This window comes from Zea mays, chromosome 2, assembly GCF_902167145.1.
Source record: "Zea mays cultivar B73 chromosome 2, Zm-B73-REFERENCE-NAM-5.0, whole genome shotgun sequence".
Lineage (NCBI taxonomy): Eukaryota > Viridiplantae > Streptophyta > Magnoliopsida > Poales > Poaceae > Zea > Zea mays.
This window is the reverse complement of record NC_050097.1, coordinates 101,174,757-101,190,150: the sequence shown is the minus strand read 5'-3', so window position 1 is coordinate 101,190,150 and position 15,394 is coordinate 101,174,757. Positions and strand designations below refer to the sequence as shown.

Here is a 15,394-nt window from a genome sequence, read left to right as displayed (position 1 = left end):
TAGATCTAAAATGGATAGTGATGATTTAATATGTGCACCATGTGCACTAAGTTTCCATGTGCACCAGATATGTCCTCAAGTTTATATACATAGAGAATCGATTGTTTAGAACATAAATCATTCCACCTGGATTGATCAATGGCTTGGTTTAACTGTAAACACTATCTTTATAGTAGTCTTGCTATGCTTTATTTCCCTCCCAGAAAATTAATTAGATTACAAATATTCCGTAACTTCAGAGTTTCTTATGCTATTTAAAAAAAATAAACAAAACTCTATGCCATTACAGTTGTTGGCCACAACGCAACATCATCACGATGTCACTTTCACTTATATGCAAGATTGAAATGTAAATGTTTTAAACAACCAAGGGTTGAAAACCATCACGTCATTCTTTTTATTGTTCAAATATTTATTTTTCCGGCAAAAGAAGTTATCCATTTTTTCCGTTTTCTAAATTTGATATGATCAGCTCAGTTTTGTCTCTCTTTTTCCCAGTAAACTCGGATACATTCACACACACATGCACCCAGCTGAAAAGTGTGGTTGAGACTACAACTTAATCCTAACGTGCACGCCATATTCCTCCAAATTTCAGAAAGAGCTAGTTTAGCTTGTAAACAATCAAGCAAACCGCTATCTGGAGCTAATTCAGCAGGTAAATGTTTCTGGAATAGCATCTTGACTGGTTTGTAGAAACACTTCTCTTATTTGTAAATATGGTCTGAACATTTGGAGAACGCTTTTATTATAACTTACATAAATGAACGTCAGACCATATTCAGTCGGAATAATATACAAATTGTTACAAGACACGTGCTTCATTTTTCAACCTGTCAATGAGCTCGTCGACAGACGAAAGAATCACCCCTGCCTTCCGTTTTGGTGGTTCGTTGACCTCAATAACCTCCATGTCTGATCTAATGTCTACACCGAGGTCTTTAGGGACAACTTTCTTAATAACTTTGGACTTTGCCTTCATTATGTTCGGCAAAGTTGCATACCTTGGCTGGTTAAGTCTCAAATCCGTGCTGCAGCAAAGACAAAACTAATTGTTAATACAAGTTCACGCAAGTTTATTCATTACTGAACAAAGTATTTCGATTTCCCGTCTCGAACGAAGAATAATAAAATGTAAACAATATATTGAAATGTTTCTTGGGCCCTACGTGATCACTGCTGGCAAATCAAGGCATATGGTTTCAATTCCACCATCAACTTCTCGCTCAACAGTAGCTTTTTGTTTCTCGGTGTCCAATATAACCTGCCAAATTAAGAAAAACCTTTTGATATAAATTTCGATCAAGAAAACTACTATTCAGCTCAATGAAGGCAAGACATGTTCGTTCGGTTACCTACAAAAGGGGGCATTTTTTCAGTACAGTCTATGTAATCACCTTTCAAACCACAAAGTTATTCCTATGCTTAAGCATTGTTGGAAAATCAAAATCCCACTAAAGATAAGAATTTTCTTGTTGTATGTGTATAAGGGTGTAGTCATGGTTTAAAAGGCGGCTAGGCGGAACTAGGCGCCCAGCCACCGCCTGACCGCCTAGGCGACTTAGGCGGGCGCCTAGGCGACGCCTTAGTAGCTGTTACAAACAGCTGTTACAAACAGCTGTTACAAAATACCAAGCAACCAAACAGCTGTTACAGCTCATAAACTAGAAATCATCACAAATTCACAATAGCATAATAATGGATATGAAATAGCCACAAAGTAGTTTCTAAAGGAACAATAGCAAGTCACAAAATTTAAAACAACACAATACCAAATGTCCAAATCTGAAATAGCCACATAGATAGTTTGTAATGGCATAATTAATAGTAACTATCTGCAGTTAGTAATGCAGCAAATATGCTAATGCAATCTAGCAATAGCTACTCTCCCCGTCTCCCGTCGCTCAAAAATCATCATCAAACTCTCCTGGGATATTGGGTGCCTCCCCTTCTTCACCATCATTGCCACCATTAGATTCATCTTCACAATCTGTGATTTCTGCATCGTCATGTCGAACATCTTCATCTTCATCTTCCTCTTCAGCCTCTGACATGTTTTGTGCAGCAACAGAATTTCTTCTTGAATACACATTATGGGCCCTTCTTGGTAAGTTTCGGCCACGAAGTGCTTGCGATGCTCCAATGGCATTATCCACAAGGTCCCATGTAAGGTCACACTCACACCCACGCCCACCTTCAGGGACTACATGCAAAGAATCAGCCCACTCATTGTCCCAGTTGAAGTCCTCATGAACCAATGGATCAAAGTTTTTCCCCTTCTTCTGGCATAGTTTTTGGAACCTAGCTTTCATCTTTCTGTTGTAGGAAATGAAGACAATAGAATTCAACCTCTTATGTAACAATCGGTTTCTTTTCTTTATATGGATCTACAAAATAAGAAAAGAGAAAACACTTGGTCATTTAATCCCGAAATATTGGATACAAAAGTAGCCAAGTAGGTGGATGAGGACTTGAGGAGGCACACATAATAACTTACAAATTCAAAGGTACTCCAATTGCGTTCACAACCTGATGAAGACGCACAAAGACTCACCAAACGTCTAGCAAATCTCTGTAACTCAATAGCACGACCACCATACGAACGCCACCACTCAACTGCAATAACATCACAACAATTTAGCAAGCTACTAGCAACAACTAGTAAGTAGTAAACTAGTAACAGCCACAAACACTTACGTGGGGTCATAGTTTGTAGGTTATCTTTGGTCATCTTATTTGAAAAAGCTGCTCCTCTAAGAAACTCGTAATCCATTGCTTGAGAATTGATCTTGTCTCTAGTTTCCTCATCATCTACCATTCTTGCAAGCACATCAAGAAAGCAACCTCTTAGCTGACCAACAGTAGCATCATCATCATTTCTTATGAGAGGATGCAACTTTCCTGGGTTCAAATACATTGCAGCCCCATACAATGGGTGATCCATTTGTTTCTCCCAACGCCGTTGAATTATAGTTATGATTTTCTTGAGTAAAGTCTTCTTGCTTTGGACAGCAAAGCTTTGATTGATCTTTTCCTTTGCACATTTCATCAATGCTTGGACCTCTGGCATAGCTGGCCTCTCATCTCCATCTACCACCCTAAGTACAATAAGTAGTGGCCCTGAAGCTCTAAGGCAATCTTCTACTGAATTCCAAAACTGTGTGGAGAAGACAATGTTATACACATCCAATCCAGCACTGGTCTTTGACAATCTGTTATCAGTCCAAGCTGTGCTTGCAAATAAAGCCTTCAAAGCATCCTTGTGCTTGTACAAGCTCTTCAATGTGAGAAAGGAAGTAGCAAAACGAGTGGCTGCAGGCCTCACAAGATCAGCCCCACCAGTTTTCTCTCTCATGGCAGCAAGAATTCTCCCGTGTCGGTATATGAAAGTTGTCACACGCCTTGCACGTGCAATTGGTTTCTTGAATTCCTTCAAGTTTCCTATGTCCTCCAACATTAGGTCCAAGCAATGTGCAGCACATGGACTCCAAAATAAAGTAGGAATCCTCTCCATTAGAAGCTTGCCTGCAGCTTTGTAATTGGCACCATTATCAGTAACAACTTGTACAACCCTTGTCTCTCCCAATCTCATCAACTTTTTTCTCAAGCAAATCAGCAAGCATGTATGCATCATGTACTTCTTAGATGCATCAACGGACTCTAAAAAATAAGTGCCCTCTGGGCTGTTCACTAAGAAGTTAATGAGATGGCGTCCCCTCCTATCAGACCATCCATCAGACATGAGTGTGCAACCATAGTGTTTCCATGCACGCTCATGTTCCTCCCTCATTGTATTTGTTGTCTTCACAGCCTCTTGTAGCAATGGCTCGCCTAGTTGGTAAGGTGTTGGAGGCTTATACCCTGAACCAAACTGTGTTGTGGCCTCAATTGCAATCTGAAACTGCCTAGCTGCTGCGGCATTGAAAGGTACACCGCACTCATAGAAGAACAAAGCCCACTGCATGTCCACATAGTGTTTGTCCTCCTTGCTTTTTGCACTAGCCAAGATTGTGGGCTGATAAGAGCCTGAAAGTCTCTCATCCACCACCTCCTCTGGTGTTTTCCGCAACATCCCAACTACGGACTTGGCTGTCTTTGGCTGTGCTTTACTGTTTGCCTAAAATTGCAAGGTCGATTGTCTTTTTTTGGCTGCTGTACCAGAACTAGGCTGCACCTTGGATGCTTGAGACTCCACATCAGATGTATCATTCGCCCCATCTGCTGCTGCCACCTCCACCACTTCATCATCTTCTTCATCTTCATCTAGAAACATTGGTCTTTTTCTCTTGTTTGCCTCCAAATAACTTGTCATCTCCTTCCTTATTCCACTGGTAGCCTTGGGACATAACTTTGCATCTCCATATGCCCCTGCCAAATGTTGCTTTAACCTCTTTATCCCTCCACTAACAACCTGGCCACATAGGGTGCATTCCACCTTATCTTTATTTTGAAGATCTGGCCAAAATCCATACTTCCACCCTGGATCAGTAGACTTCCGTGGCTTCCGGGTAGGATCGCTCTTCGGGTCGTACTCACCAGCCACAGAAGATGGAGCTTCATTTCGAGAAGACATTATGTTGTCGGCTTGTCGCTAGTCGCTGCACAGTCTGAAAACAGGGGATGCAGGGGATGAGAAAACAGGGAAGCAGGGGAGGAGGGGATGAGAAAACAGGGGATGAGAATTACCAGCAGTAGCAGGCAGCAGCTAGCACAGCAGGCAGCGAGCGTGCGCGGCCAGGGAGCAGCAGCCGTGCCCAGCAGCAGCCGCACGCAGGGAGCCGCGCGCAGGGAGAGCACGCGCCCAGCAGCAGCCGCACGCAGGGAGCGCGCGTGCAGGGGAGAGTAGCCGCGCACCCAGAGCAGCAGCCGCGAGCGCGCGCAGGGAGAGGGAGAGCGTGCGCAGGGAGAGAGAGAGCACAGGGAGATTTGCCGTGCGCGCAGGGAGATTTGCCGCGCAGGGAGATTTGCCCACGCAGGGCGCGGCGCTGAAATTTCCGCAGCGGAGAGATCGCGCGCACAGTGAAAGCCCAAAACGCGCCTAAGGCCCAGTGCAAACCCTAGCCCACTACAAACCCTAGTCTAAGGCGTCGCCCAGAGGGAGAAAGGCGTCGCCGCGACGCCTACCGCGCCTAGGCGGACGCCATACTCAATGGCACCTGGGCGGCGCGGACGCCTAGCCAAAATTGTCGCCTCGACGCCTAGGCGTCGCCTAGGCGACGCCTTTTAAACAATGGGTGTAGTTCTTACAAAAAGGCAATCTAGCAAGACGTAGATGGAAGGGGAGTTTGAAATGTTGTTTTTGTAACTGCAATGAAACTATAGATCATTTGTTCTTACAGTGTGACTTTGCTAGATTTATTTGGCAAATTGTTTTGATAGTATCTGGTATCAAGGCTCCACAAAATGTATCACATTTTTTGGCATTGGTTGGATGGAGTGAAACTAGATACTAATAAACAATTTATGGTATGTCATGTGGGGGCGTATGTACAGGCGCCACCGTGACATGCGCAGCGCCACAGAATGCGCTGCGCGCACGCGAGGAGGCCACCGCGAGTGGGTAAGTTTGGAAATAGAGATTAGTTTCTATTCTTATTCCTAAAGTCTAGGAGAGATTGGTTGGAAAGAGAGATTATTTTCTATCCTTATTCCTTAAGTCTAGGAGAGATTGGTTAAGGCCCTTGGCCATATATTTCTGCAACCAGAGATTGAGAAGTTAAGCAAGATCATTATCCTAATATCTCGTCTCTCTTCTCCAACAAGCCGACGGCAGAGGGGCAAAACCTCGCCGGCAACGACGGACCGTGGCTACGAACTACGTAGTCAAGGGCCGGCTACCCTAGGTCCCGACGTCCTTGACAACCTGGTATCGGCTACCCGGCGTTCCTCGTCTTCATTCGCTCCGCCGCCGCAACATCCCCCACCGCTGCGCCACCACCCAACCCACCCCACTCGCTACCATCGGTCGCTACATTGATCCCTTTAGCCATGTCTGAACCGACCATCGCCGATCTTGCCAAGATGATCGAGACTCTGACCACGATTGTGGCGTCCCTGAAGACGACTGCGGCCGAGCTCCAGAAGAAGTCTGCCTCCTCATCGAGCGACATGGGGGGGCACGATGGGCAGCACCACCATGATCGGCCACCAAGGTTCCAGAAGATGGATTTTCCTCGCTATGACGGGAAAACCGATCTGCTGATCTTCATCAATCGCTGTGAGTCGTATTTCCATCAGCAACGGATCATGGAGAAGGTTTGGATGGCCTCCTACAACTTGGAGGGCGCGCAGATGTGGCATTTCATGGTCCAGACGGACGAAGGCACCCCGTCCTGGCGCCACTTCAAGGAGCTGTTGAGCATGCGTTATGGGCCACCACTGCGCTCTGCCCCGCTAGCCGAATTGGCTAAAAGTCGGCGGACGGGCACGGTCACCGAGTATCAAGATTATTTCCAGGCGCTCCTCCCTCGTCCTGGTCTCCTTTAAGAGGCGCAGAAGGTCTAGTTGTTCACAAGTGGTCTTCAACCGCCGCTCAGCATCGACGTCTGGAACCAAAACCCTCAGTCCCTGGCCACCGCCATGAGCTTGGCTCGCCAGTTCGAACTACAGGAGCAGTACACCGCCCCGGCCGTCAGACCACCATCCCGCCCTCTGCTGCCGACTTCGGCTGGCCACCTGGCTCTACCCGCGCCGTTGGGTGCCAAAGCGCCTACTCCCTGGACAATCACCATCGAGGGCGACCCCATCAAACGCCTCACCCAGGCGAAACAAGAAGGACGTCGTCATCTCGGGCTTTGTAACAATTGCAATGAAAAATTCACCAGGGGCCACAACCGTGTGCGCAAGCAGTTGTTTCTCCTCGAGGGTTTTGAGGAGGAAGACAGGGCAGCCACAAAGACTGTCGAGGACGTGGTACTTGAGGACGCGCATGTGTTCTCCCTCCAAGCCCTAGCCAGGGTCGCCTTCACCGACACGATGCAACTAGAGGTCGGGCTCGAATCTGCATCCCTCGTCGCCCTGCTAGACTCCGGTAGCACCCACAACTTGATCTCGGAGGCCGCTGACCTTCGGACTGGACTGCCTCTACAGCACCAACCGCGCCTCATGGCTGTGGTCACCAACGGCGAAAGCGTCGCGTGCGTCGGTGTCATCCGTGACGGTCCGCTAACCATCGGTGGCGCCTCGTTCCCCACTGATCTCTATGTCATGCCCTTGGCGGGATACAATGTCGTACTGGCACTCGGTGGCTCGCCGTGCTCGACCCGATCGTGTGGGATTTCAGCAACCGCGTGGTCTCCTTCACATACCAAGGTCGTGCTTTCTGCTGGCAGGGGCTGGCGAGCCCTCGTGCGCTGGCTATGAGCACGACCACGGCTAGCAGCTCGCTCCTCGAGGAGCTCTTGGTGGATTTCGACGACATCTTCAGCGAGCTGCACGGCCTGCCCCCATCGCGCAGCCGTGACCACATCATCACCTTGGTGCCGGGGGTGCCACCGGTGGCAATCCGACCATACTGATACCCCGCTTTGCACAAGGATGAATTGGAGCATCAATGTGCGTCCATGCTGGACCAGGGGATTATTCAGCGCAGCAGCTCGGCGTTCTCATCCCCGATCCTCCTCGTCAGATAGGTGGACGGCTCTTGGCGGTTCTGCATCGATTACCGTGCGCTGAACGCCATCACCATCAAGGATGCCTTCCCCATTCCGGTCGTCGACGAGCTCCTAGATGAACTCCATGGCGCCCAATTCTTCACCAAGCTCGACCTCCGATCCGATTACCATCAGGTCTGGACATCGACAAGACCGCGTTCCGGACGCATGACACCTTCTTCGAGTTCTTGGTCATGTCGTTCGGGCTATGCAACGCCCCTGCCACGTTCCAGTCGCTCATGAACGATGTGTTGCGCGCCTACCTCCGCCAGTTTGCGCTTGTCTTTTTTGACGATATTTTGAAATACAGCACATCCTAGGCGGACCACCTGCATCATCTTCGCGTCGTCCTCGCGGTGCTCCGCCAGCATCGTCTCTTCGTCAAGCGATCCAAGTGCTCCTTCGGCGTGGACGATGTCGCCTACCTCGACCACACCATATCCTCGGCCAGTGTGGCCACGGATCGGGACAAAGTCCAGGACATCCACGACTGGCCTCAATCGTGCTCGATGCGGGCGATGCGTGGCTTCCTCGTCCTGGCAGGGTACTACAGGAAGTTCGTCCACAACTACGACACCATCGTTGTTCCTCTCACAACACTTTTGAAGGAGGGCTTCACCTAGAACGACAACCAGCAGCAACTTTCAGTGCCCTCAAAGGGGCGATGACGTCAGCCCCAGTACTGGCACTGCTAGACTTCGCCAAGCCATTCGTTGTCAAGTGCGACATGTCTACCTATGGCTTTGGTGCGGTGCAGGTCCAGAATGGCCATCCCGTCCCGTTCTTCAGCAAGTCGGTGGTGCTACGTCATCGCTCGCTTGCCGCATGAGCGGGAGCTCATCGGCCTCGTCCAGGCTGTACGGCATTGGCGGCTGTACCTATGGAGGCGACGCTTCACCGTCATGACGGACCACTACAGCCTGAAGTACCTGCTCGACCAATGACTTGCCACAATCCCGCAACACCATTGAGTCGGTAAGTTGTTGGGCTTCGACTTCACCGTCGAATACAAGTCAGGGTCCACCAACACCATGGCAGACACCCTCTCCTGCCGTGACACGGAGGAGGTCGCCTTACTGGCCATTTCGACGCCTCGCTTCGAATTCATCGACCGCCTTCGTCACGCGCAGGCCAATGATCCGGCACTGGTGGCCATCCATGACGAGGTCCGCGCGGGTACACGCATCGCGCCTTGGACAGTGGTCGACGACATGGTCGCCTACGGGGGGCGTCTCTACATCCCACCCACCTCACCGCTGCTGTAGGAGATCATGGAGGCCATCCATGTGGATGGGCACGAGGGCGTCCATCGCACGCTTCACCGCCTCCACCGCGACTTTCATTTTCCCAACATGTGTCGTTTGGTGCAAGAATTCATGCAGTCATGCCCCACTTATCAGCGGTACAAGTCGAAGCATCTACACCCAACGGGGTTGCTGATGTCGCTACCCGTGCCGTCGGTGGTTTGGGCCAACATCGGTCTCAACTTCGTGGAAGCGCTACCCAGGATGAACGGGAATACGGTCATTCTCTCCGTCGTCGACCAGTTCAGCAAGTACTGCCACTTCGTTCCCCTCGCGCATCCATACACGGCTGAGTCGGTGGCGTGGGCCTTCTTCGCTGACATTGTTCGCCTCCATGGCGTTCCACAGTGCATCGTCTCCGACCACGACCTGGTGTTCACTTCGACGTGCTGGCGCGAGCTCATGCGGCTTATGGGCATTAGGTTGCACATGACATCAGCTTTCCATCCACAGTCAGACGGTCAGACAGAGGCTGCCAACCGGGTCATCGTGATGTACCTATGCTGCTTCACTGGAGATCGTCCCCGCTAGTGGTTGCGCTGGTTGTCGTGGACCGAGTACACCTACAACACCGCGTACCAGACCTCACTCCGGGACACGTCGTTCCGGGTGGTATATGGTCGTGACCCTCCTTCCATCCGCTCTTATGAGCCAGAAGAGACACGGGTGGCCATCGTCGCCCAGGACATGGAGGCTCGCGAGGCCTTCTTGGCTGATATACGCTACCGCCTGGAGCAGGCACAGGCGTCCCTACCTAGGAGGACCACGGGGAAGCTGAAGCCCCTATTTGTGGGACCCTACCGCGTCATTGAGATCATCAATGATGACGCTGTTTGCCTAGAACTACCCTTGGGGGCCTGACTCCATGATGTGTTCCATGTTGGCGTGCTCAAGAAGTTCAACGACGCACCTCTTGCCTCGCCTCCAGCCCTGCTGGCCCTCCACAATGGAGCGGTTATTCCAGAGCCGCTACGTGTTGAGCAAACTCGGTTGGCACGTGGGGTTCGTCAGGTACTTGTCCACTGGCGCGGCGAGCCGGCGGAGTCTGCTTCCTAGGAGGACCTCGACGAGTTCCGCATCAAGTACCCTGACTTTTAGCTCGAGGACGAGCTAGGTCTCGAGGGGGGAGATATGTCATGCGGGGGCGCACATATAGGTGTTGTCGTGACGTGCGTTGTGCCACAGAACGCGCTGCGCGGGCAGGAGGAGGAGGCCACCGCGAGTGGATAAGTTTGGAAAGAGAGATTAGTTTCTATTCTTAGTCCTTAAGTCTAGGAGAGATTGGTTGGAAAGAGAGATTATTTTCTATCCTTATTCCTTAAGTCTAGGAGAGATTGGTTAAGGCACTTGGCCATATATTCCTCCTGTAACCAGAGCTTGAGAAGTTAAGCAAGATCATTATCCTAATCTCCCACCTCTCTCTTCTCCAACAAGCCGACGGCAGAAGGGCAAAACCTCATCGGCGACGACGGACCATGGCTACGAACTACGTAGTCAAGGGTCGGCTACCCTAGGTCCCGACGTCCTTGACATGGTAGGAGTTGCAACCATGTTGTGGGCAATATGGACAAGTCAAAATGGTGTTATTTTTAACAATGCAATTGTTATGTCACCAATGCACGTGATTTACAAGAGCACTTATTGGATTTAGTACTGGAGCCTACTGCAGAAGAAGAACCAATTGTTGCTAAAGGATGCTTCACTGCAGCTAGAGATAATTACGATGGACATCTTCGCTCGAAATGAATGGCGATTTAGCAATAGATTAGAAGTTTAGTCAATTGTTGTTTTTTCTATTGTTGAACTCTTGTGTGTTTTCTATCCTTTATCATGTTTAGATGAAGGATAGTTAAGGTTTTTCATACCATCAGGCCAAATATAAACTTTGAAGAGGCCAGGACTATGTTTCATTTCTGATGAAATAAATTTCCTTTATCGAAAAAAGAAAACTACTAAAACAGGGGGCAATTAAATCAGCTAATTAACAGAAAATAGTTTCAGTTATTCGTAAAATATAAAAAAATCCTGAACATTTGCTTTTCTAATTTGGCACAATCTTATTTCATCAACTAAGATCACATCATATGTTGGTCAAGAAACAAAAGCAGAATGCTTGAAGAAAGTCAAAGGGGTTAATTAAAGACTGAAAAATCACAGAAATAAAAAATTCTTCCAACAATCTATATGCAACTAAAAATTTTGACAGTACGACTGTTATTGTTCAAATTGAGCAAGTTGATGGCAATTGCGTAGGTTATTATGAATAGCATTGAAGATAATTATAACCTAGCGGTCTTTGTTGTTTGGACTCTTTTTCTATTTTTCTTATTAAAAAATAATGGTATAAAGTTCTTTTAAAGCGGTTAAAGGCTTTAGCCTAGTGGTTAAAGTCTTCCGAGTAGCACCTCTAAGTCCCAGGTATGGTTTTTAAAGCAGTATGGCAAGACAGGGCATTGTACCACCGCCTGGATGCCTAGGCGACGCCTACGTGAGGTAGGCGGGCAAGGCACCTAGGCGTTGGACCACCACCGGGTCGCCTAGGCGACGCCTTAAGAACAGTGGTCCCGGGTTCGATTCCCCTCGAAGGCGAATCTTCCGGGTTGGTTAAAAAATCCCCTCGTTGTGCCCCATCCGCTCTCGGTTGACGATGTCTTGTGTGCCACCCTCCGGTTGGGCCGTTACAAAGTGGACACTTGACGATGGCCCGTTAGTGATGAGAGCCAGGGTTCGGGGATTTTCTCAGTCGAGACCATTGTTTCGGTCTCTTCTTAATATAATACCGAGAGGGTGGTCATTTCCTCCCAGACTGAGTTTTTTATTATTTCCAGGCACTTTAACGAGACCCCTTCTTACTGCAAATTTTTAATAATATGATTGTGATCTGCCATTACGTGCAACTATCTCCACTATAGAAAAAAAGAACAGATCCAGTCTAGCGGTTCTCACATGAGTGGGGTCCAGAGAGAATAACCGAGATAAGCCTTACCCCTGCAGTTTACAAAGAAGCTGCCCTGAACCCAGGACCTTTAACTCAGCAGGAAGGCTTCACAGCACTCCAGTAACAAAAGAAGAAAAATAATATATTTTTGTTTGTAGTTTTCCTTGTGATTCTAGAGGCATGCAGAAAAGAATAATTGAAGATAGTAAGTTGGATAAAAGAACATAGTAAGATTTTGAGGAGCATATGCAACGACAAGAGTCCTTTTTATGGTCATAATTTAGGTGTTACCAGCTAATCAAGAGTGGGAAAAAAGGGTACCTTGGAGGCAAAGGTTCCTTGTGGCCACTGAAGCAATCCAGCTAGCATTTGTCCTGTTTGGTTGCAATCATCATCAATCGCCTGTTACTAAAAAGAAAAGGACTCAGAAACATTGATTATCAGCAGATATACTCCCAAGTTAGTTAAACTTGGTGATCTTGACTACAGGAGGATTATATATTTTCTTAATTTGTTTGTGATTGTGACAAAAAAAAGACAACTAAGACTTTGAAAACATTTCCTCCAAGTAGTAATTTCAAGAGACAGAAAACATGCTACGAAACAACTAATCTTCCATCAAGTCAAACCATGAAATCAAGAGGAAAGGCATAACTTCGGATGTCCATATGCTTCAGGCAACCCTCAAACAGTTCCACATACAAACTCAAAGCAAAAAGTAAAAATGATTCTCAGGAAAGGACTGATTGGTATGACAGATATCACACGATGAAGTGACTATTTACCTATCTTGTGCCACAACAAATGCAGTGGCTGTTTTCTGTCCTGAGCAGGAACAATTTTTGACATGTAGGCTCTACTAGCCGTCGCAGAAAGATAAAAGCACATTTATCTGTTTGAATCGCTGAAGTTCTGAAATTTACTTTAGCTACTACTATGGACTAAGAAGCATGCACAAGCACAACACCAGGAGCTAATAGGAAGAAAGCTTATAAACCAAAGTGCATAAAGACACTTTTCTACTTCACACCTATGGATGGTACATATTCTATTTGCTTAAGTTCCTACAGTGAAAACAAAGGGCTGCTATGCATAAGTACATTGCAGGGGTCTGCGGGGGACGGGGGAGGCATCCTCTCATCTCTTAAGAGAATTGAGCAAAAAATGCAAGAGGTTTGAATATATTCAGCTTGTACCAGTCACACGTTAGCTGCAAAAGATTTACATTGTCGTTGAAAATTGAGGAAGAGGGCAAAAGGTAGAGGTGGGAATGGCATCCTCTCATCTCTCAAAAAAATACAAATCTTGCTTGAGAAAAAATGCATAATGAATGAAACAAAATCAGAACAGAGGTTTGAATACATTATGCGTGTACCAATCACACCTTGGCTGCAAAAGATTGACAAGGTGAAAATTGAGGACAAGAGAAGAAACCAAAAGAAAGCAATTACATTGTTGGTCGAAATTGAGGAAGAGGGCAGAAACTTAAGTAAAGCAACTATGGATGCTAAAGTTAGAAGTGCTACAATAACCCACAAGCTTCCACATATCCTTGATTTGAGTAACCAAACTAATTCCAATTGCAATTCAGAACATACTAAGATTCGTCTCACGGTCTCGCCCCAACAAATGCCATCTTAAGGTCACCTTGTAGCACGAAAAACCAATCTAAGCTCGCAAAAGATCAAACACCCTATCTCCAACAAATCCCACAAACAGGTTTATTCAGATAAGTGCATTTGGTCTAACTGGAGAATGATCTCAACAAACTGTATACTAGTGTGTCAAAGCAACAATCGCCTCCCCTCCCACACCAATCTACAGTTGTTCAACGTACAAATCAGACACCTGATTCTTGAGTCGTGAAATGAAATTAGCACTGCCCTGCTAGTGACGATAGCGCGAGAGCGCACCTGCTTGCCGAGGATGACGAGGCCAGGCTTCTCCTGGAGCGCGACAGCGCGGAGGATCTTGGCGACGGTGAGCGGGAGGAGGGGCCGCGCGGGGTCCGGATCGTGGAGCACGTGGATGGCGCGGTCCGCACCATTGGCGAGCGCGGTGCGGAGCGTTTCAGCGGACTGGGCGGGGCCCACAGTGGCCGCGACGACCTCAGCAGCAGCGCCGGCCTCGCGGAGCCGGAGCGCCTCCTCGACGGCGATTTCGCAGAAGGGGTTCATCGACATCTTGACGTTGGCCGTCTCCACGCCCGTCCGGTCCGGCCTCACGCGCACCTTGACGGCGTAGTCCACCACCCGCTTCACCGCGACTAGGATCTTCATGGCGGCAGCGGCGGCGGCGGCGACTCTCTATCTCTCTCCTCACTGGAGCAGGGGATGGGCACTGATGAGCTTCTCTGCGTGCGTGCTCTGCTGCGGCGGAGTTGCGAGTTGGAGGCTCTCACTCTTTGTGACTCAGCAGTCGTCAGCAGGGATTAATTTACCGCTCGGTATTCGGCGGTTTCCGCTGAAATATGCCGTTCTCGACGTTAGACGGATTCGAATCCCGTTTCGAATTTTTCGGATATGAATTCTAAAATTTTAAAAAATAAAAATTTCTGAAAATTATATAGATTGTCCCTAGACTCCAAAAATATATTTAAAGTCGAAATATTCATCTTTTAGGGCTAGTTTGGGAAATATATTTTCTCAAGGGATTCTATTTTCAAAGGGAAAATGAACTAGAAAATGAAAATCCTGTGAGAAAACGAGTTTTCCAAACTAGCTCTTAACGAATAGATATTTCCCGTCATTCTCTTCTCATTCAGTCACTTTCCGTGCTCCTCTTCTCTACTCAGCTCGCTTGCAGGCGGGCTCGCTTGCAGGCGGGCGTCCGCGACGCTATTTGTTGCCGCCAGAGCGTTGAGATCCGGTAAATACAGGTCTCGACGAGAAACGAGCGAGATCTGCGGATCCAGCTAGACGCAACATGCTATCGAGACGATAGCGGGAACCGAGGCTGTTGTAGCGAAATCCAATCAAAATTCGTCGGTTACCGCCCGCTTGTGCATTATCAAAGGTAGGGATGAAAACGGTAATGGAAACTGTTAGAACAAATTTTATATTTTAAAATAGATATGCATAAAATTTAATGTTGATCTTTTATTATGTTATCTAGCGCATTAGTACGAATATGAATAAAATATTACACAAATTGTTTAATGTATTATTTGCTCCCTACAACACGAAACGTTGAAAAAATTACCGAATTTATTTCCGAATCCATACCGAAGTTTATATCTATTATTTGAGAAAATATATGATGAATTTGAGGTTTACCTTTTATGAATCTTTACAAGCTGGATGTTAAAAACAAGAATACAAATTTGTATTGTAGATTTTATATCCTATTTATTCGCAATCAAAGAAAAATGACTAAAAAACTGATTACCGAATAAATACCGTTTCCGACCGTTTTCATCCCTAATCAAAGGGAAGTAAAAAAATTAGGGCAAAAATAGATACGAAACAATCAGTAAAATCCGTGTGATAAAATATTATCTT

The 15,394-nt window shown here is 47.4% G+C and overlaps 1 protein-coding gene across 3 annotated transcripts; it reads right to left on the bottom strand.

Moving 5' to 3' along the window:
- Positions 1 to 641: 641 nt before the first annotated feature.
- LOC100382262 (uncharacterized) lies at positions 642 to 14,285 on the bottom strand. Of its 3 annotated transcripts, none has more exons than XR_004855986.1 (4): positions 2,698 to 11,525; positions 2,498 to 2,616; positions 1,170 to 2,387; positions 642 to 1,031 (listed from the first exon to the last, which is right to left on the bottom strand). XR_004855986.1 is itself a non-coding variant. In NM_001175014.1 (4 exons), exons 1-4 carry the CDS (start codon positions 14,171 to 14,173, stop codon positions 806 to 808), a joined length of 768 nt encoding a protein of 255 aa, NP_001168485.1. In that variant the 5' UTR covers positions 14,174 to 14,285; the 3' UTR covers positions 669 to 805. The 3 variants fall into 3 exon arrangements, 1 of the variants encoding a protein (NP_001168485.1); NM_001175014.1 differs by lacking the exons at positions 2,498 to 2,616; positions 2,698 to 11,525 and adding exons at positions 12,216 to 12,296; positions 13,808 to 14,285 and having other exon boundaries at positions 669 to 1,031; positions 1,170 to 1,264; XR_004855985.1 differs by having other exon boundaries at positions 719 to 1,031; positions 2,498 to 5,917.
- Positions 14,286 to 15,394: the final 1,109 nt, after the last annotated feature.

What these genes read in the sequence shown, in the direction of transcription:
- LOC100382262 (NM_001175014.1), bottom strand. Translation starts at nt 14,173, where the DNA reads ATGAAGATCCTAGTCGCGGTGAAGCGGGTGGTGGACTACGCCGTCAAG. An exon ending in TCGTCATCCTCGGCAAGCAG is followed by an intron (nt 12,297 to 13,807) that starts GTGCGCTCTCGC and finishes TTTTAGTAACAG; the next exon opens with GCGATTGATGATGATTGCAA. An exon ending in AAGGAACCTTTGCCTCCAAG is followed by an intron (nt 1,265 to 12,215) that starts GTACCCTTTTTT and finishes TTAATTTGGCAG; the next exon opens with GTTATATTGGACACCGAGAA.